The sequence below is a fragment of the Lipotes vexillifer genome, unplaced genomic scaffold (assembly GCF_000442215.2).
Source record: "Lipotes vexillifer unplaced genomic scaffold, Lipotes_vexillifer_v1.1 scaffold1143, whole genome shotgun sequence".
Lineage (NCBI taxonomy): Eukaryota > Metazoa > Chordata > Mammalia > Artiodactyla > Lipotidae > Lipotes > Lipotes vexillifer.
In genome coordinates this window covers 697,233-718,521 of record NW_006770581.1, presented here as the reverse complement: position 1 = coordinate 718,521, position 21,289 = coordinate 697,233, and the positions used below count along the sequence as shown (strand labels likewise).

At 47.7% G+C, this 21,289-nt stretch overlaps 1 protein-coding gene across 1 annotated transcript in view; it reads left to right on the top strand.

Annotated features, from left to right (window-relative positions):
* The window catches only part of VSTM4 (V-set and transmembrane domain containing 4), an 84,222-nt gene that overhangs the window by 15,496 nt on the left and 47,437 nt on the right, over window positions 1-21,289 (top strand). The window contains exons 4-5 of the mRNA XM_007446243.1: window positions 5,835-5,903; window positions 14,060-14,167. Of these exons, the coding sequence (XP_007446305.1) occupies window positions 5,835-5,903; window positions 14,060-14,167 (177 nt within the window). The remainder of the gene's footprint in view (window positions 1-5,834; window positions 5,904-14,059; window positions 14,168-21,289) is intronic.

Below are 21,289 nucleotides of genomic sequence, written 5' to 3'. Positions count from 1 at the left end.
CAGCAGGGACAGAGGGTGTGGAATATTAGAGAATCATTGGAGGAAGGCCTCTCTGACTCAAATTCTGTCTAGTTTCCAAGTTTGAGTCGGCCACTTGGGGAGACGCATCAGCCCTTATAGACAGTCTGCTCTTTTGAAAATAACTTTCTTGAAAGCTGTGCTCTTCACCTTGTAGTCCTCTGCTCTGAGACATGTTATTAAGGGGCCCTTTGGGAGTCCTTTGTAAACAACACTTATGTGATAGGCTTATTCCTTAGGTTTTGCTGTTACTCTCATTTCCCCTGGATTAAATTGAAGAGCATTGGTTGAGTTCTGAGTTCGGGACCCCAACCTGGACTGGATGGGAGATTGAGGCCCAGGATCTGGCTCCTCATGACCTGAATCCCCTCTCCCATGTCTCTTGGGACTTGGTGCCCACTGCTGTCTGCAGTAGGGGTATGTGAGACAGGGCTTCTCCACGTGGGGTCCTGGGACCTCAAGCCTCAGAATTGCCATGACTGTGTGCTCCCTAATCATGCAGGTTCCCAGGCCCTCCCCAAATTCCTTGAACCGGAAGCTCAGGGGTCATGCCTGGGAATCCCCATTTTAACAAGAGGCCTTGATTAATTCTCCCACACACTAAAGTTTTAGAAATCTTGGTCTTCAGGTGCTCGGTGAAGGCAACACCCTCTACCATCAGGAGTTATAGAATCCTGGAGAATGCTTCAGCCTAGCCTGACCGGTAGTAGAAATAGGAAGGTGAAGGTGTGTCTCTCAAACTCAGGGCCAGTCTTTCCCGCATCCGTGCCGCTGCCCCGTGCGGCTTCCTCACGCCTCTGTCTGTTCCAGGGCCCTCCCTGCACTCCTCTCTATCAACCTCTGCCTTCCGGAAGGTGTTCTGTGTCAGGAAGGTGCACCCTACTTTGGGTGTAACCCATGGTTGCAATTTAAGCTCCTTTAGTTATAGGATTCTTTGTTAAAGGAACTGGAGGCATAGGTGAGCAGGCAGGAAAGAATACTGGGAGAAGGGGAGCCCTCCCAGGGCCTCTAAAAATCATGAGCCATCTGTTCACTGGGTGACGGGGGTCAGTCCTTCAGCGCAGGCTCAGGTAAATGCTCTGTATCATGGGTGAACAGGAGACCAGGAAGGAAATAGGAGGTCCCTCAGCCGGAGGGCATTGTCACAGGGTCTTGGCGTGAACTCAGGGCACATGGTCTGCCACAGCCTGTGAAACATGCCCTCCCCAGGGGAGTCGGTGGGACGGTCTGTCCAAGTCAGAAATCAAGGGTCTCCGTTTTCACACCTCTCTGAGTGATGGTTTCCCCTCAGGTCCCAGCAAAGGGAACTTGACTAAGATTCTTTCTTTCCAACCTGCTTCCTCCAGACATGAGGCTGATAGGATCGTTTTGTCTCGGTGCCTCTGGGCCGTGTTCTTCCAGAGACCCGTTTGATCCTGCAGCACTTTCAACCGGTTCTTCCCAGAGGCCCGAGACGTGGTGGCTCTCACACCCCACCCCTTCTTAGATTTCATCGGATTCTGCTCTCTCAGGGGGGGACCCAGGACAGCCTGCTGCTCAGTTATCCGGGCCACCACCTCACAAGAAGGTCAGCCAGGCTCTGCGCACTGGGCGCCGGGGTCCCCAGGAAATTACAAAGCAGTCAATAGGTCAGTTGATGACTTAGCTTTTGAGCGCTCGTTACTCTCCTTTTACACTGTGGCCCAGACCGACGGATGAATGTGCACAGGAGTCAGAAATCAAAATGCCCACTTCCTGATAAAGCTGTATATGGAGAAGAGTGGCTTGGTGCTGAGGCCAGACTGGGCTTCCTTCTGCTTCTCTGATCACTTGCACTTCCCTCCTCCCAGGCCCCACACCCTGTGGGAGGAGGTGGTCCCGGTACCGCCCTCCCTCACGGGACCTCTGGATGCAGGAAGGATGGAAGAGGCGAGGCTCCCCGGGAAGCAGGGCTGGCATCACTCCCAGCAGCTGGAGTAATGGACCTTCCCAAGGGGGTGCCCACTGCCCACCCCCACATTAGCTCTTGGCTGAGAGGCTGGGCTCAGAGCATGCGGCAAGACAGAGGCCACCTTGAGCAGGGCATTGGCCATGGTCTGTGGACGCAGACGTGTGGCTTGACAATGTATCGCATTCATTTTGAGACAGCACGGGATCAGCAGCTGAAACAAGATAGCTACGTGGAACCTTGGGGAAATTTCAAAAGCTCTGGCAGAGTTCATGTAAAAATTTTTCTTGTAGGAACAGATAAGATTATGGCTGGTGTTGCTGATCATAGTATGCCAAACAGAGTTGCTTCACTTTCCCATAAAACAGCTGCACGGGAGAGAAATGAGGAACCTCCATGAATTCCTTGCTTAGAGCCCCCTTAGCTTTGAATCCCAGCTTGTTGGCTCTTTCAAAACCCGTCTCCATAACTCCACTGGGGAGACCTTGTTACCTTCTATCCCACATAAGGCAAAGGGAATTGGACTAAAATCAAGGGCCCACAGCTTCTGAAATTAAAAAATGTAAGATGAATCAAAAGTGGTCCAAAGGCAGTGGCCTTTGCTGGAATGGTAGCAGCCCGACTGAGTTGCAGACGTTTAGCCACAAGGTCAGGAAACTCTTTCTTATGGACCATTTGGACAACTGAAGATTCACATTCTGAGGCAAAGGACTGATAGCAGAGGACCATGCTAGAATTTAGGTGTGGGAATTAGAGCAGTGAATAAAATAGACCAAATCCCTGTCTTACGGAGCTAAGGTCTTTGTGGATAAAAATGGTTCACTAGGTCTCAGGCAGTGTTCTGAGTAATTCACATATATTAACCCGTCTGCTTCTCACACTCACCCTGAGCTTATTATCATCTCTGCATAACAAATGGGGCAGTGGGAAGTTAAGTGACTTGCCCAAGGTTACATAACCAGCAAACGGCAACTCAACCCGGTGTACATCAGTGCATCTCACACTTTAAAGTGCATATAATTCATCCAGGGAACCTGGGTTTAAAAGCAGACTCTGATCCAGTAGATCTGGGTTGGGTCCCCTGAAATCCTGCACTTCTGACAAGCTCCCAGGTGACACTGATGCTGCTGGTCCGTGGACCACACTTGGAGTAGTAAGGCTCTGGACCATGCTGGGCATCCCTGATCTCCTGAAAACTGCGGTCCTCAGAGGTCCACTTCTTTCTCATTTCGGTATTGTCTTCATTAGGACTCTGCGGTTATCGCAGCCTAGGCTTAATTGGTTGAAGATGAAAACCCATTCAAGCTAATTCAGAAGAGAGGTGGGGATGGTTGAAGGATATGGAGCTCATGCAATGCAAGGTCAGCAAATAACACGTCAGCCCTCTTGGTACCCAGAGTGCCATCAAGGTCAAGTCCTCCCACCTCCACCTTCCTCCTGCAGGTTCTGCCCTCAGCTCCGTTTGCTTTCCTGTTTTCCAAACACGGCTGCCCACCCCAGAGTCCACAGGCTTTTTCAACCCCAGGGCCTACAACCACCATATGTACTCTGTTTCTTAGTCTAAATTCTTGAAGGGGGAATCTGATCGGTTGCTCTGGCAGTGAGCAGATTACAGGAGCTGTGGGTGGGGCAAATTAAGCAGGAAAGGTGATGGATGAATTGTCTGACATGTCTAATATCACACGCAAGACCAGATGTCCACTAAGAGTTCATTCCTGGATGTCCAGATTTCTTCCTTTGAGGGGCCGTCAGGAAGAAATAGATCATTCATTTATTTACTGGGCACCTACCAGCTGCCAGGCAGTGTGTCCCAAGATGGTGATACTGAGGTAGAAGGCCAGCTTCTGGTTTTGAGGAATTTAGGTTCTACTGGGAGAGGGGTTCTTTCCCACAGAACAGAGCCCTCCTCCTGAGAACAATTAGAAATGCTGCAAAAAAAAAAAAATCTGTATTTCAGCTTTCCTAATTATATATTTATATTTCATAAGTATATTTGTATTACATAATTACACAGTTGTCTATGTGCATATGTATTTCAGCTATCTTAATTGTTCTCTGAAGGACTATATAGATAGAGTGCAGAGAAGAACAGTGAATGAGACCAATTGTCAGAGTCGCTTAACTCTTTAAGAAATTCAGCTGTTCTTTCGCAGTGCTTGTTGAGAAAAGTTATGCAGAAAGTGACAATCAGGTTGTTTAGGAGGCAAGCAGAGCCTCTGATAGAGCAGAGTTCTATCGGTGTGATGAAAATTGGAAGCGCTATAATAAATACTTGAGGCTTTCTACTGGGGATCCCTGAAGTTAGGGCAAACCAGAGAGAAACCATACCCTATAAAAACTGAAACCCAGCTTCTAAACAGTTCATATCCTCATTGGATTAGGTGATCATCCCCGTACTCTAATTTCCTACAAGGAAAATAAAATTTTATCTCGAATCTACATGATTTTCCATATATGACGTCTGGCATTCAATTAAAAAATTATCAGGCACATCAAGGGACAAGATCAAAATCAAAAATGGGTAATAAAAATAAGCCTATGGGCAATGCAGATGTGAAAGATATCAGTCATGTACATTAAAATAATGTGATAAATATGGTTGAAAAATTAGATAACATGCTGGGTAAATTCATCAGAGAGCTAGGATATATAAAAAGAATTAAGTGGATGATCTATAACTGAAAAAATCCATAAATGAAATCTTAAATTTAAGAGATGGCTTTAACAGCAGGTTAGACACAGGTGAGGAGATTAGCGATCTGTGTGGTAGATCAATGGAAATATCCAGTGCAAGGCCTGGAGAAAAATAAAGATGGAAAATTCAGAATTGGAATCCATGACAATAATAATATAAAAGTTTGTGGGAGGGGCAGTAAATAAAGTTCCAGACCATCTTTGCCATATTCCTTACCTCTCATATTGATTCAATTTTTATTCTAGCCACCTTTGTCTTGTTATTTGGGTCTTAGAGATTCTCTTCTCTGGAGCTCTTCAGTGTGGTAGCCACTGACCAAATGTAGCTATTTAAATTTAAATTAATTAAAATGAAATACAGTTACAAATTCGGTTTCTTAGTCCCATGTGGATAAGCCACGTTTCACACGCTCAATAAAAACATGTGGCCAGTGGCAGCTGTATGTGCCTTGCAGACACAGAACATTTCCGTCATCTCAGAAAGTTCTATTGGGCAATACTCTCATTCCCTGACATTTTACATTTTTTCTGTCAGGTTAATTTTTTTTTATATTTGCCTATGATTATGTTACCCCTGTATGTGGAACCTTCCCATGTTTCCAGACTCTTTAGTATATGATGTTCAAGGTTTAACATAGTGTAGCTCAATTCTGTTTCCCTGACAACTGAAAGCAGGCACAGTGAATTCAGTGCTCAACCACTGACTGAAAGCAGACAAAATAATCTCAAAATCAGACGCTTGCCGCTCTGTGACTGTCTTACATGGAGAATGTGCTCAGAGCACTGACCCTGAGTCATCAGATGACCTCAGGCTTCTCTATCTAGGGATACCCAGGCAGGTACACTACATTTTGGAAAGATGTCCACTAAGATGGTAAAATAAATAATGTTTTGGTTCTTGGAATTCCCACTGGGGAACTCTTTATTTTGCAAGTATATGGGGTGAGTGAGGCTTCTACTGGACTGAGTACCAGCAACTTAATTCCCTTCTCTGGTCTCTTACTTGTTATATGTAAGTCATTGCACCTTCCCCTGGCTTGTGGGTTGTGACAATTAAATGTGGTTTTTGCAAATATGAAAATTACTTTATAAATGTAAGTGCCATATATACCATATGATATTATTTTGGACTGAGGTGGGCTAGGTCCATAAGCTACTCCACTTCATGCTATGCCATTTCTTTTTTGTCTTACAGTGATTTCCCTCAAAGCGTCTGAAGATTCATCGTTTGAGAAAAAGAAGGAGACCTGGGCATTTTTTGAAGGTAAAGATTGCTTATTTCTTTATTATAAGATGCAGCCTCACTTTTAGATAATAGGAAAGGAATAGACTTCTTAGTTTTGCCCTAATATCAAATGGTTTTCTTGCCCTAAACTTACTCAAGAGTAGGTTGGAAATCCCTGGTGGTATCAGCCCACAGATTTTGAAGAAGCAGACATGAAAGCTCCAGTCTGCATACTTTGGGGTTTTTTGTTTTGTGCCAGAATTTCTGCTCCGAGGTGATATGAGGGAGGGGTCTTCAAGTAATATAAAAATGCAAATGACATCTACTGTGACTAATTTTATCTCAGGTTTCTTAAGGAGTTTGGGATTCTGGAAACATCTGTAAACCTTAAGCAATTGATTTTCACCCCATGTTAGCATCGCTGGGGAGCTTTAAAAATGCTAATGCCTGCACCACATCTCTAGAGATTCTGATTAAGTTGTAACTTGTTAAAAGCTCTTCATGGGTTGCCAGCATGCAGCCATGACCTTAGGGAGGTGTTTTCCAAAACTGGTTCCAGACCACCAGCATCAGCGTCACATCAGCATTAGCACCACTTGGAAGGCTGTTACAAATGCGCTGTGTTGAGTGCTACCCTTGCTTATGGAATCAGAATCTCGGGGGTGGTACTCAGCAATCTGGGTTTTAACAAGACCTATGAGTGATTCTGAAGTACACTCAGACTGGAGCCTTAGAGCAGTGATTCTCAACAGGAGGTGATTTTTATCCCTCTAGGGAACATTTGCCAATGTCTGGATACATTTTTGGTTGCCACGACTAGCATTTTGGTGCTACTGGCATCTATTGGGTAGAGGCCAAGGAAGCTGCTACACATCCTCCAATGCACAGGTCAGCCCTGACAACAAAGAATTATCTGGCCCTAAAAGTCAAGAGTGCCGAGGCTGAGAAAGTATATGGCCTTGGTGTATGGAAAACTCACAGAAATTGTTATTGTAAAGTGGTTGAGGATTATGACCATAAGCAATGAAAGAATGTATTTTGTGAGTTCTCAGGGAGAACCTTTGATCCGTAAAAAACAAAACAAAACAGATTAATGTTAAGATGTGATCAAGAAACTGTGAAGGATTACATCTTGTGAAGGCATTGCATTTTTTGATGATGTGTGGACCTAGCCAAAAGGATCTAAGGAGACATGTGCCTTGGGCCTTCACCATCACCTTTTGTTAATTCAACAGGTGTAGAAACTTGCCCTTGGGGGAGAGCCCTTGGATTCAAACCTATGTCTTCCAGTAGCTAGTTAAAAGCAGTGGACTGAGGAACTTTCTCTCTTAGAAAAATGTAACCATAATTATGAACATGGTTTGCAAACCATAAGGTGTCGCTCAGGTAGGCCATTAGGATTGTTTCGTTTTGAAGTCATAAATATTGCATTTCTCGGGTTGCACTTTAACAGTGATCCTTTGTGTTCCCTGCCTTTTCTTCTGCACATTTTGTAGATGGCTTTTTCTTTACTTGATGACCTCCAAGTAAAATAATCCCCAATTCCCTCCCTTAGTCTCTGCAGTAGAAAAAGCAATTGCTGTGTCCATGTTTCTGAGGCTGTCCTATGAGCCAGGCGCTGGGAAGAGGTGGGAGTCTGGAGATGTCCTGGGGGCTCCCTAAGGTAGGCCACTGGCAGATGTGACAGCAGGAGCCCTGTTTATCATCAGATGCGTAAGGATATCATGTGGGGGTTGTTAGTAACCCAGACTCTGGGCTGCCCCCCCACCCTGCCCCCGCCCTGCCAAGAATCTGATTATTATATTTAGGAAGAGATAAAAGAATTGGCACTTCATCAGGGCTTGAGGTGTTTCTGGTGCAAGTGATCCAAGAACTGTTTGAAAATGCTATGGTACAAAACCCAAGACTTTATATATTTGGCAGGATTGTAGCATTTAAAAGTCCACACACGCCTTGCGGCACAATCAGCATCTCTAAAACACTTTGTATAATTAATGATATTTTAAAATTCATGTGTAGCTACAGAATATCAGGGTTATTCTCGATCTAACTCTACACAAAATCTGTAGGCCAACATGCACTGTCTTCTCAACACAGAGAATTGGGTCCCTTCTTAGTGCCCTTCACAGCCATCAGCCCCTGTCACTGTTAGGGACCCCAGACTCACTGTCAGAATTACAAACTTTGCTCAAAAGAAAGACGTTTATAAAATTTTATTTTATTGAAGTATAGTGGATTTACAATATTGTGTCAACTGCTGCTGTACAGCAAAGTGATTCAGTTATACATATATGTACATTCTTTTTCATATTCTTTTCCATTATGGTTTATCACAGGGTATTGAATATAGTTCCCTATGCTATACAGTAGAACCTTGTTGTTTATCCATTCTATATATAATAGTTTACATCTGCTAACCCCAAACTCCCATTCCTTCCCTTTCTCTCCCTGGCCCCTCCTTGGCAACCACAAGTCTGCTCTCTATGTCTGTGAGTCTGTTAAAAGAAAGACATTTATTCCTCAGTCCAAAGAGTTATCTGAGAGTTATCTCTGTTCCCTAGTCCTACGTACTAGGTCATCTTTTGTTTCTCTTTTGTTCTTGATTTTTTCACATTAGCTCCCTGCACAGAGACCCACTGCTATCTTTTATTTGCCTGTATCCAGAGCTGGGCTGTGAAAGGAAAGATACCCCTAAAGTACAGGTGACTGGCTAACCATTGGACTTTGTGGCTGCTAATCTTGCCTTTTCCCCTTGGGTTTGGAGCCAGGGCTAAGCTTGGACAAAGTATTAAGTAGATTAACTTTGTTCTCAGGCTCACACACCCCTGTTCAAACTTGGGTGACAAGATTGCATTAGGCTACTGGGGATTGAATCTTGCACTATGCTTACCAGCAGTATGATCTTGAACAGACAAAATCTCTAAACCTCAGTTCCCTGATCTCTCTTTTTTTTTTTTTTTTTTAACATCTTTATTGGGGTATAATTGCTTTACAATGGTGTGTTAGTTTCTGCTTTATAACAGAGTGGGTTTTGCTTTTTTAACCCAGCCGCAGCGTTGGCGAGGTCAGGGGTACAGTTGAAATTCCCCAGCGCCTGATCCCAGGCCTTTGCCCTTTTGTTCGTGGATGGGAGAGCTGCCGCAGGGCTTGAGGACGGATATCCATCCTCCTGGGGCTTAGCTCGGCCTGGCTGTTTGCCTGCAGCACAAAAAAAAAGCACTGTCAGTCCTCTTGGTGAGACGCTGGAGTGAGTTAAAATCCTTTAAGGCTATTGCTCAGGTATTTCTCCCTGAGCAAGATGTTATCACCGGCTGGATAAAAAAATTAGGAGAAGCACGAGGTTTTCTCAACGTAACTGTGATCTCGGTATTTGTCGTTGCCCTGGAAATGTAGACGATGGACATCGACCTTCTGGATTTAGTGGTCCGGGGTGTGGGGGGGGTTGGGTTCCTTCCCTGTACTGAGGAATGCTGGGGTCACTGGGTTTCAAAGCAGCTCTGAATACTCCAGCCGGCCTCAGGGTTGCCGGCAAGAGGTGTGCAGGCTGCCTTTCGCGGGGACCGCTCTGCCTGGCGTGGCCTGGCTTTCTGGGAGGGTGGGAGCTGGCATGCAGACGTTGTGCACCCCGTCTTGGCCTCCCTGCCACGTGCACATCGCTCCACCCTGCCGGCACCACCATCTGCTTCAGGGAGGCCCCGGGCTGGGGGCAGCAGGGAGATAACTTTCTGCATGGCGGCTTGCAATTGAGTCCAACGAAGCAATGTCTTTGGAAGCCCAATGGCAGAAGACGAAACTGCAAGTGAATTTGGAGAATATAACAAGATTTTTAGAATTAATTTGAGTGTTCGGTGTTCTGTGGTATTTTAAAAGCTAAGCCCAGGTTTGGTTAAGTGCAGATGTTTTGTTCAATTTGAACGTGAAGGTTTGGATTCAGCCTCCGGACAAGCATTGTTTGGCTGGGTCTGAGTTTGAAAACCTCTGGCCCACGTTTATAATTAGAGAGGTGTTTATATAAAAGGTAAAGGAAAAGACAGAAGATAGGGCAACGTTGGGCCAGTATTCCAGCCTGAGAACGATGTCTGGAGCTGCACTGTGGCTGCCTGTGTCACCGGGGCAGAGCTTGGCTCTAGCCTGCTGGCAAAATGTATCCCTGGAGTGTTGGGAGTTTGTGAGCACGGCTCAAATGGCTCAGTGTTTAACCTTTGTTTTCGGAGAAAGGGGAGGTGGTTTTAGCATTCTGAGTAGATACAGCAGGGAGATTGCCTTTGTGCAGCAAAGGAATGATTGGAACAGAGGAAAAAGTCAGCACCTTGGCGTAGTGGCTGCTGCCCAATCCAGGGAAACTCAGGTGTTCTTCTTGAGTTTTTCCTCCTCCTACAAGGTGACACTTTTTAATGTTCTTGTGGCTTCAAGAATACAATAGAGCAGGCATGATCCATCCTAGGCCTGTGGGGACCCACGTGCGGGCGGCTGGTGCCTGCTGGCCGGTGTCCACAGCCTGGAGGGCCTGTGTGCTTGGCAGCGTAGCTGAACCTTCCAGACAGGCCAGATGTTTTATGACTGCAGCTGTGGCTCCCTGTGGCGAGCCCCCTCTGTGCACGTTGAGGAGGCTGTGATCTGAAACCATCATGTGGGCCTCCCGGTGCCCCTTGCCTCCTGCCTGAGAGTGGGCCACAGATGTCTGCAGCATGCTTCTGGGGACACTCGTGGGAGAGTCTCGCTGTGACCTTGGTCCCCCTTTGGTTCCTGCAGTTCTGAAACCAAAGAAGGAGTTCTGATGAAGAGGGGAGCTTGTGGGTTAGGTCGCTTCGCTCCAGCAGTGCAGAAACTTTAGGAAGATGGTTCTTCTCTCCATCCCAAGACTGAAGCCAAATTGCTGTTGCCTTTTGGTCCCGGGGCCCGAATCTCTGCAATCCTTTTGAGGCAGATGCTGCGCCCACCAGCCCCCGTTCTGTCTGCCTGGCACTGTGACCACATTGTTTCCCAGCCTCTGGTGCCAGAAACGGCTCTGCAGTCCTGTTCCCAGAATAGTTTGCTCAACAGTGTGTAAATCCAGGACTGGCCTTATGTTCTCCATGTTCTGTCCTGTCCTGTATCCTGTCCTGAGTCCCAGTCTGTGACCTCTGCTCTGTCCCTTGGAATTTCATGTTGTTTAAATGGAGGCCCAAGCCTGTCTCCTAACTGACCACTTGCAGAGTTCTCTACCGTATTAATGTGCAAGGCCCACACATCCGAGACACAGGCATCTATTTAGAAAGGCAGTTTTGATCTCAGTTACAGGAGAGAGTTTTCTCTATTTCTATCTAGTCTCCTCATACCCCATGGAGCTCCTCGACCCCTCTAACCTGGCTTTGTCCCTCCCATCACACTGAACGGGCTTTCCTCCAGGACTTTTCCAGTAGCTTCCTAGTGGGAAATCCCAGTGGGGGTTTTCTAGTAGCACGTGATGCTGTTAGAGGATCTTTCTTACAGCATTCTGCTCTCTTGGCTTCTAGAAATCTCACTGGGTCCTCCTCGGCTCCTGTGACTGGCTCCTGGCTCCTGCTCTCTTTGTAGGACTCTCTTTCTCGTTCCCAGCCACCTGCCCTGTTCCCTAAATATTAGTGCAAGTGCTCTCTTCACCTGCAACCTTGTCCTATTGTGTTTTCTACTTAGTTTAACTAGCTTAAGTGAATATGCTGGCTGAACCTGAGACCAAGGGAGGCGCTCCAGGGGCAGGGACATCCCCGAGCCTCCCAGGGGAACCAGAGATGTCTGATTCCATCCCATTCCCCCTCCTTCCCTCTCCTTGACCATATAGCCTTACCTGCTTCTCCAAGCTCGCCGCGGAAGCCAGCCACCCCAGTAGGCTTACTGCTTGCTTTTTCAGCTTAAGCACTTAATCAGCTGCTTCTCTAGGTCCCGAGTGCATTCTTGCTGACTCAGTAATTCCACTTCTAGGAACTTTAATCTTGAGAACACAGTGTGAGAGACTCATTAAGGTTTAAGGTTGTGAATACTCATCATAGAATCATTTATTATAGGGACGTTCGGAACACTTTGAGTAGCCAATGATAAGATATTAAGTCTCTCATGATGATGTGTTAATACCACAAACTTTTACCATAGTTTTCAAAATTAAAACCACTTTTTGAAGAGAGCATAATGAGAAAATGAAATTTAAATAAAAAGAAAGATATAAAACAGTAGGATCTTAATTTAAAAATTATACATATACATAATAAAGTACAGCAGTAGTTAACTCAAAGTGATGGATGGCTGATGACTTTTTTTCTCTCTCTATTTTTATTCTCTCGCTGTATTTTTGCACTGTCTGTGTTATTTTAACTACAACTCAACACAGAGGTCCAGTCCTCTGGGAAGCCCCTCCCAGCCTCCCCAACCGGGATGGGTCCCTCTTTTGCGTGTTTCTGGTTCTGGGCACGTATTTCTATGGTTCAGGTACCACTCAGCCCTCTGATTTCTTGACGAGAAGACCTTTGGATGTTCATCATTATATTTCTTGTACCTAAGAGCAGGCTGAATATGTCTGTTGGCTAAAGAAATTTGTCAGCAGAGACACATTTTTGCTAAGTTCAAACATTTACTAAGTTCAAATATCTGCAGCCTTTTGCTTCATAGAAGATTAAAATAATGATTCTAGCTTCCCTTTTGCTTTCTGAGCAGTTTGGGCATCATATCAATCAGATTGGTGACAAGGTTGATCACTGGAGTCTAAGAAACGGATGTATATTGTTATGGTCTGAATGTTCGTGTCCCCTAAAATTCATATGTTGAAATCCTAACCCGTAGTGTGATGGTATCAGGAGGTAGGGCCTTTGGGAGGTGATTAGGTAATGAGCGTGGAGCCCTCATGAATGGGATTAGTGTCCTTATAAGAAGATATCCTTGAGAGCTTGCTTGCCTGCTCTCTGTTCTCTTCCACGTGAGGATACCAAGAGAAGACGTCTCCAAACCAGAAATAGAGTGCTTACCAGACACTGCACCTGCCAGTGCCTTGATTTTGGACTTCCTAGTCTCTAGAACTGTGAGATATAAATGTTTGTCGTCTGAGTCACCCAGTCTATGGTATTTTGTTATAGCAGCCTAAACTAAGATACACATGAACATGATTGAATCATTGGAACGTAAAACAAACGTATTTTGAGATAATTGTAGATTAACATATATTTCTAATAAGCAATGCCGAGAGATTCCTTGTACCGGTTGGTACCCTTTTATCCGATTTCTCCCAATGGTATCATCTTGCAAAACTGTAGTATAACATTGCAACCGGGATATTGACATTGATATAGCCGAGATACAGAACATTCCCATCACTCCAAGGGTCCCTGATAGCAAGACCCATTTTTCTCCCGTCTGTTCCCTCCTTAACCCCTGGCAACCACTAATCTGTTCTCCATTTCTATCATTTCGTCGTCCCAAAAACGTTGTATAAATAAAATCATACAGTATGTAATTTGGGGGGATTTTTTTTTTCCACTCAATATAACGCTTTGTGCAATAGTTCATTCCCTTCTATTGCTGAGAAGTGTTTCATGGTGTGGATGGACCACAGTTTGTTTACCCATTCACACACTGAAGGACATCTGGGCTGTTTCCAGTTTTTGGTTATTATGAATAAAATTGCTACAAACATACACATACAGGTTTTCGTGTGAACTTAAGTTTTCATTTCTCTGGACAAATGCCCCAGAGAGCAGTTGGTGAGTTGCATGATAGTCGTAGGTGTATCTTTTAAGAAACTGCCAAACTGTTTTTCCAGAGTGGCCGTACCATTTTACATTCTCACCAGCAATGTCTTATCTGTATCTTTGTCAGTGTTTGGTATTGTCCTAGTTTTTATTTTGGCTGTTCTGATAGGTATTATCCCAATATATGGGATATCTCATTCTTCATATGGGTATTTACAGAGCAAAGTTTTAAATTTTGAGGAAATCTAATTTTTCTAATTTATCAAGATTTCCTTATATGGATGGTGCTTCTGGTGTCAAGTCTAAAAATTCTCTGCTTAGTCCTAGATCTCAAAGATTTTTCTTCTATGTTTTTTCCAGAAGTTTTCTTCTTTCTATTTTACATTTAGGCTTGTGGTTCATTTTGAGTTGAGTTTTGATAATGTGTGAAGGTTTTTTATTTGGAGCATCTCCTGTGGTGTGGCCTGTCCCGACAATCACCTGTGTGTCCCTGCCTTTTAGACCTCTACGTGTATGCTGTGCTCGTGTGCTGTGTGGGGATTCTCAGCGTTCTGCTCTTCACTCTGACCATCATCTGGCAGTCTGTGTTTAGCAAGAGGAAATCCAGAGGTAAGAGAACAGATAAAAGTCATGTCTGGAGTGGGAGCACAACCAAACCACAGACAGGCGGAAGATGTTGGGCAAAGTATCACTTTGGTTGAAAGATGCATCCTGAGTCAGGGATTATTTACCTGTGACTGGTAAGCAGTGTGAGTGAGGAGATCTGTCTACCTTAGACTCTGCTAAAATCAACTGTGGCCACTGTTGACATCATTTCAGTACCCCCTTTTCTCAAATCCCTTCCTTCGGTGGTTTCTGAGGGCCCTTGCCTCTCTCTTCCTCCCAGAAGAGGCTGTGGAGTCAGATGACCCTGGGTTTGACTCTGGCTCTGCCGCTTAAGACTGAGTTTTTAGACACGTTCCTTAACCACTCTGAACTTTGGTTTCCTCATTTATTAAATGACATGGGATGGACACCACCTTCCTTAGATTGAATGTTGTTGTGTGTTCATAATTTAATTGCAGTACCTGACACTGTGCCTGGCAGGCAGATGGGACTGGAAAGGCACCCCTTCCTTTCTCTTCCTGTCCAGTCTGAGTGTTCCCTTCCTTCTGTCTCCTTTCTTGTTGGTGTCCCTGTCCCCTGGCTTCTGTCCTTAGCCCCTTCTTGCTTTACTCTTTCTTCCTTAGTGATTACAGTTCTCATGACTCTGACTCTTATCTCCCTATGAATGCTGCCTGCTTTCTCTCTCTAGTCCCCGCCTCTCACCAAACCTCCAGGTCCTGTTTCCTCTGAAATACCCTCCCTGTGCACCTCGACTTCAGAATTTCTGAAACGGATGGGGACCCTGCAGCTCCCAGAGATGATCTGGGTAAGAGCTGGGCTCTGGAATTAGAATAACTCTGGTTCACATGGCGACTCTTCGCCTGCCAGTTGATGACTTACCTGCCGTGCCTCACCTTCTCTCTCTAAATAATGGGGAAAATGCCAGCATACCAGAGTCTCACAGGGCTGTTGTGCGGATTAAGTTGAAAAAAAAAACCCCCACAAATAAAACCCTTTACCCATCCCAGCTCCTTGTAAGTGTCCTGCATTTATGATGACTGTGGTTATAGTTATATATAATAATTAGTACTATTAGCCCAAGGTCATAAAGCTGGGAGGTATTAGATTTGGTGGTCATGGCTTTTAGGGGGACAACTAAACAGGGAAACTGGGCAGAGTTGCCAGAGGGGACTCTCCCCAGAGGTGCAGTCAGGGCTAAAGGAATCTGGGAGGGAGGGAGGGAGAGAAAGGCATTCAGGGACCAGCACCCGGGGGGATGCTGTTTCCACCCTAGAGCTTAGGGGACAAGGGGAGAAGAGGTTTCTGGAACTTTTGAGAGCTGCAGCAGTGGGAGAATTGTCACCAATAAGAGCCTTAGAAGAGGGACTCAGGCAATGCCAAACCGGACCGCAGCAGGGAGGGAGCCAGGAGCCTACCTTCCTCGGCCCCTCCCTGCCCCCTGCCCTCAGGTGTCCCACGGCTGCTTTCCTTTGGTCCTACCACCCAGACCGGAAGCCAGAGGACGTGCACAGAGGTCAGCCTCCAGGGCCCGAGCAGGGTGGAGAGAAGGGATGGGGAGCTGGACGGGTGCGCAGAGCCATGCAGCACTGGAGGCAGAGCCAGAGCTCTAGCCAGGCCCTTCTTCCGCAGCCCGTGCCCTGCGCACCGTGCTCTGTGTGTCTGTGCTGCACTCTGAGAGCCTCCTCCCTCCACGCCTGCGCATACCGCATCCACGGTGCCCGAGCTTTTCTCCCGTTCCAAAGACCTGATGGCTTTGATGAGCTCGTGGCACATGTTGCACATGTGCAAATATATTTGCCTCCCTCCAGGAGGATGGTGTGTAAGACAGGGACCACGCATCTGACCCATTCTCCTTGGAATTCGGCTCATGACAGCTGCTCAACAAATGGTGGGCAAATGGCTTTGTTTCCCAGCTGCTTTGTTCCCAGCTGTTGGAGTTTTCATGCCACATTGGCAGTCTCCAAGCCTGTTTTTCTCCTAAGGCACCTCTGCCTGGGCTCAGGGGCATGATAGAGAAATCTGCCTGGAGTGCAGGCCCTGTTAGGCCGTGGGGAGGAGCAGGGAAGCAAAGCAACGTAGGCAGTTCAGGAGAAGTCCTTCCCCAAAGCCAACAAGGCAGACTGGGACATAAGCTCCAGGCTTCCCACAGAGCCACTGAGAACCCAGATCTTAGCTGCCCTCGTGCCCCTGGGAGTGGGCTCCAGATGGCCTCGTGTGTGCCTGTGCACAGCGTCCGAAGCCCTATGAGCTGTCAAGAGCTTTGCCTGAGCACCTGCTGTGGGCCAGACCCCTTGCTGGCCCCTCCACATTCTCATGAATCCTCACCACCAGCCCGAATGACAGCCCATATTGCTCCCATTTGACAGAGGACACAGCTGGGGAGCTTGATCAAGTCCTGAAACAAGGGAGTGGCAGAGCCCAAGCCCAGCCCGATCCTCAGCCTCCGTGATTCTGTTCAAGAAAACCTCAGCCATCTGGGGGCTGACGTTGCCGAGGAATTTTCCTTCAGCCTTCAATGTGGTTGTTGCTTAGGTCCTCCCCAGACAGCAGTTCACGGCTCCCGCAGCTCCTCGGGGGCTTGGCGTCCGTCTGGTACAACTGCTGCCCGCAGGCTGGCATCCTGTATCCCTGGCAGGACTGTGCATGTTAGGCCTGGCGTTAGCCCTCACCTGGACCTGAGAGGCTTAGAACAGCACTGCCCAAAACTTCAGGAACAGACTGCTCACCTGAGAACCTGCTCCAATGCAGATTCTGATTCAGAGCGTAAGGGCAGGCCTGACAGTGTGCATATCTAATGAGAAGTGCAGGCAGTGCCACCCTGATGATGGGAGGCCTCACTCTGAGTAGCAAAGGCCTTAGAACCGGTTCTTCTTTACTCTAGCCTCTACTCAGCGCTTCTCTTTACCACGAATATTGTGAAATGATCCCATTACTGTCTTGAAATGAAACTCATAGGTAAACTATGCTCCCTGGATGCACAAAAATCAAATCAGGCCCAGACCCCCTTGTTATATAGACAGTTTCTGGGTTTCCTATGCAAGTGTGTGTTTGTTGGTCCTTCTGCATCCTCCTGCCTGCGTGGGAGCCACAGAGCACCCAGGTTTGCAGGCTCCTCACACACACGTGGGAAGCAGAGGACAGCCTGGCACCCGCTCTCCCGCTTGCTCAGCAAGATCTGTCTGAAAAGAGGATGTCAGAGTAGCTGTCTCTGCTCCTGATGTGATCTCCCGCTGGGCCCCTGAGATACACACACCCCATCCTGGAAGCCAGGGGACCTGAGGGCCAGTCCCCTTCTCTCTCACCTTCCTGCTGCCCTGCCCTCACCCTGTCCTCCTAGGGCACTCACTGTTCATAGAGCTGGAGTTAATTGCACCACGTGTGACTTACTTTCTACTTTCCTCTGAGCTGTGAGTCTCCATCCCTAATCTTTGTGAGCTCCGGGGTGCCCGGAACTTCATGCCAGGGCCTCTGCAGCTCTGAGTCACCCTGGAATGCACCAATCCTGGTGGCGTTACTCTAGTGGGTTTTCAAGCACACTGGTTTCAAAGGCCTTTGCTTCTTCCAGAATGAGTCCATACCTGCTGCTTTGGTGTAGCCCCAACAATCCCTCAACCTTCCATGTTTGAGCTTTTAAAAGGACAGCTTTGAAGGCACACGCAACCAGAGGGAGAGGGGTCTAGCCCCTTTGTCTCGGCTCTCATGTTTGTCATGACTGCGTTCAGCTTGCACTCGATGTGCTAAAACCCTGGCTCCAAAGCCAGGCTCCCCACGGCTTGCTAGGCACCTACATCTGCCTGCCACAAACTGGCTCTCTGCTTGCTTCCCTGTGGTGATGGGATCAAAGGGCCTGTGATCTTTTCTCCCAGAAGTACAAGAAAGAGGGAGCTGGGGCGCTGCCTCCCACTCACAGCCCCACTTAGTGGAAGGAGGAGGCTGCCAGGTACGGAATGGGGTGGCTGTGGACAAGGTGTCCCTGGGACCTTGGGGAGGATGAAGGGCTCACCAGCCTGGCATCAGAGACGCTCGGACACTGGGACACCCCAGCATGAGCTCTCCCCTCCAAACACTTCTGCGACACAGGCCTGGTCATCAGAGTGTGTGGGAAGGCTCGGTGAGCTCTCGTGGGCCCACTGCCCCATCAGAAGGGAGCCCGTCTCCCCGAGTGGGTGCTCGGAAACCTCCCCAGTAGCTTCGTGAATAGAGCGCTGAACCCAGGGCCTGGATTCAAGCTCCTTTACTTGTAAAGCAGGTCTTCTCAGGCCCCAAATAAATGTCCTGAGCCCCAGGTGTCCTCACTGTGAAATGGGGATAAAAGTTACTCTGCCAGTCCTGGGCCTGGGCAGCTCCAGGGGCCACCTTCTTCTGTGTGTGGTCCACCTCTCCGGGTGGCATACCTCCACTGTAGTCATGGTGACGGTGGCTCAGCCCTCCCGACGACTAGGGCAGATACAACCCCCCTGTGCACTGTCCCGAGTAGAAATGCAAGGTGGGCTGTGCATGTAGTTGGACATTTTTTTATTTTAGTAGTCACATTTAAAAAGTAAAAAGATAACAGGTGACATTAATTTTAATCCATTCTATTAAACCCAGTATATCTGAAATACCATTTCAACAAGCATCATCATAAAGATTCTGAAAGAGATATTTTACATTCCTTTTTTCATATGAAGGCTGAAATCCAGCAGGTCTTCTCAGGCTCCAGATAAACATCCTGAGCCCCTAAGATTTCACAGTTCCAGCACATCATATTCTGGACCAGTTACATTTCCCGTACTTGATAGCCACCCCAGCTCACGACTTCCGTACAGGACAGCATGACTCTAGATAGAGAGCTTTATGCACTGGTGCTTTCACTGAACGGCTGTGGCCCTAAAATGCTCTTTGTACCAAGACCACAGGAGGTAGAAAACTTGGTTCTGCCCCTCCGCTTTCCACCTGGTGACTGAGGGAGACGGCTTTACCTGTCCTTGTAACCGTGCCGGCCTGGAAACGTGGTCAAGGCAGGGCTGCTTCCTGGAGGGGCTGGCCCTTGAGCTTGGCGTGGTGGGAGCGCCTCTGCTGCGCAGAGGAAACGGCTGGGGTAAGAAGAGGGCATCCCAGTCCTGACCCTCCCTCCAGAGAGACGCAGATGGTGCTTTTCCAGGATGCAGGGCGCCTGCCTGTGCTGGGGCGGGAGGATGCTGGGAGAGCACCGTGCAAATGCACCAGGCCCTGTGCAGGGGATGCCACCGTGCTCACCGTGCGTGCAGAATGCTCTGTGAATGGAGCAGGAATATCCGCAGGACCCATCTCAGAGTCTCTGCAAGGCCTGGGGTTCTGAAGAAGGTGCAGGCAAGTTGGGGGGCAATGAGGGGGAATGTCAGCCGTACCTCAGAGGCCCTAACACTGCTACAGAGCGTGATGGGATGGGGGGCATGGCTGCCTCCACCCCAGATTAACCATAGTGGGGTAGGTAGTGGTGACAGGGACAGTCCCAGGTGGCAGTGGTGGCCTCCAGCCTGGACATGTCATCTGGGAGGTTTGGCCATGCGGTGGCCTCTGGGTGCAGCGTGGCCCCAGGCTACAAGGCAGAGGAATGGTGGCTCAGGACCTCGTGCTCACAGATGTCTTCCTATCAGAAGAGGTGAGAAAAACAGCCCTTTCTCTTAGAGTCCTCAAAGTCCTGAAGATCGCAAGTCACCACTTAAAAAACACCCTGTCTCGAGTTTTCATTTCTCTGCAGGTTGGTTGCCTTGCGTGGAGCCGGGAGCCTTTGGGTCAAGTGCCCTGGGTGCCAGGCTGTGGCCTGTGGTGGAGACTGGCTCCAGAATCACCCTTCATTGCTTTTCTTCTCTTCCTGATCTCACTTCCCCATTCTCCAGTGGGTTTCTTAGGATCACCTCCCACATAGACTCTGCACTTGGATCCCTGTCTTACAGGCTCTGCTTCTGGGAAGCCCTAGCTAAGACAGGTCGCACAGTTATGTAATCAGCAGTGATAATGCTATGCATATTTAAGATGATTTAAGAAGATTCCAGGCAAGGTCTATTTCTCAGATGCCCATAATTCTTCCCCTTGGTGCCCAGGATCACTTTTGGCCCCTGGGCTGTCCCTCTTAATTAAAGGGACATCAGCCCTGCATTCGCTGGGCTGAGACCTCATAAGCCTCAGTTGGCAAGTGCTGGCCTGTGCCTGGCACCGACTCTCCTTGCCAGGCTCCTGGCCCTTCTGAGTTAGTCCCCCGCCCCCATGGCCAATTACTAAGGAGCCCCCCAGCTGCTCTCCTGCTCCCTGGCTTCCTGATCTGCAGGCTGCCCGCCTTACTGCCCCTGGACCGGACTTTCCCAAACAGGTCAGAGCACGGAATTCTCTAGGGCCCAGTCCCGGCTCTGCCCTGCTCCAGCCCTGGGACAGGGGACCAGCCGTTTATCCTGGACTCTACTTTTTTCGTCTGTAGGAGCCCTAATACCAGCCGCCCAGTTCCTCTGAGAATGGTGTGGAGTAGTTACAAGAGGGCTCCGGAGTCAGGCTGCCCAGTTTTGTCCCTTCGCAGGTGTGTTAGTTTGCTCGGGCTGCCATAGCAAAGCTTATAGGTGGCCGTTGTCTCCCTGTGTCTTCACGTGGTTTTCCCTCTGTGCATGTCTGTAACCCTAATCTCTTCTTATAAGGACACCAGACCACCCTAATGACCTCATTTTAACTTACTCACTCCTTTAAAGGCCCTATCTCCAAATGCAGTCATATTTTGAGGTATTGGCCTTTAGGGCTTCAACATATGAATTTGGGAGGGGTGCGGCTCAGCCCATAATATTAGCTGTGTGACCTTGGGCAAGGCCGTTAACCTCTCTGACTCAGTGTCCTCCACTGTAAAATAGGTATGATGACAAAGTTATTGTGAAGGTTGAATTAGAGTACAAAGTTGTGGTCTTCAAACACTTTTGTTTGCATAGCCCCTAAAATCATTTTTAAAATTATGCATCATTGAACGTTTTTTATTTTTGAAATCTGAACTTTTTCATCATAAGTATAAATTGTTGTAAAGGATGTAATTTCCAAGGCAAATATTGACATCTTAAAAAGAAATGGTTGGGGCTTCCCTGGTGGCGCAGTGGTTGAGAGTCCGCCTGCCGATGCAGGGGACGCGGG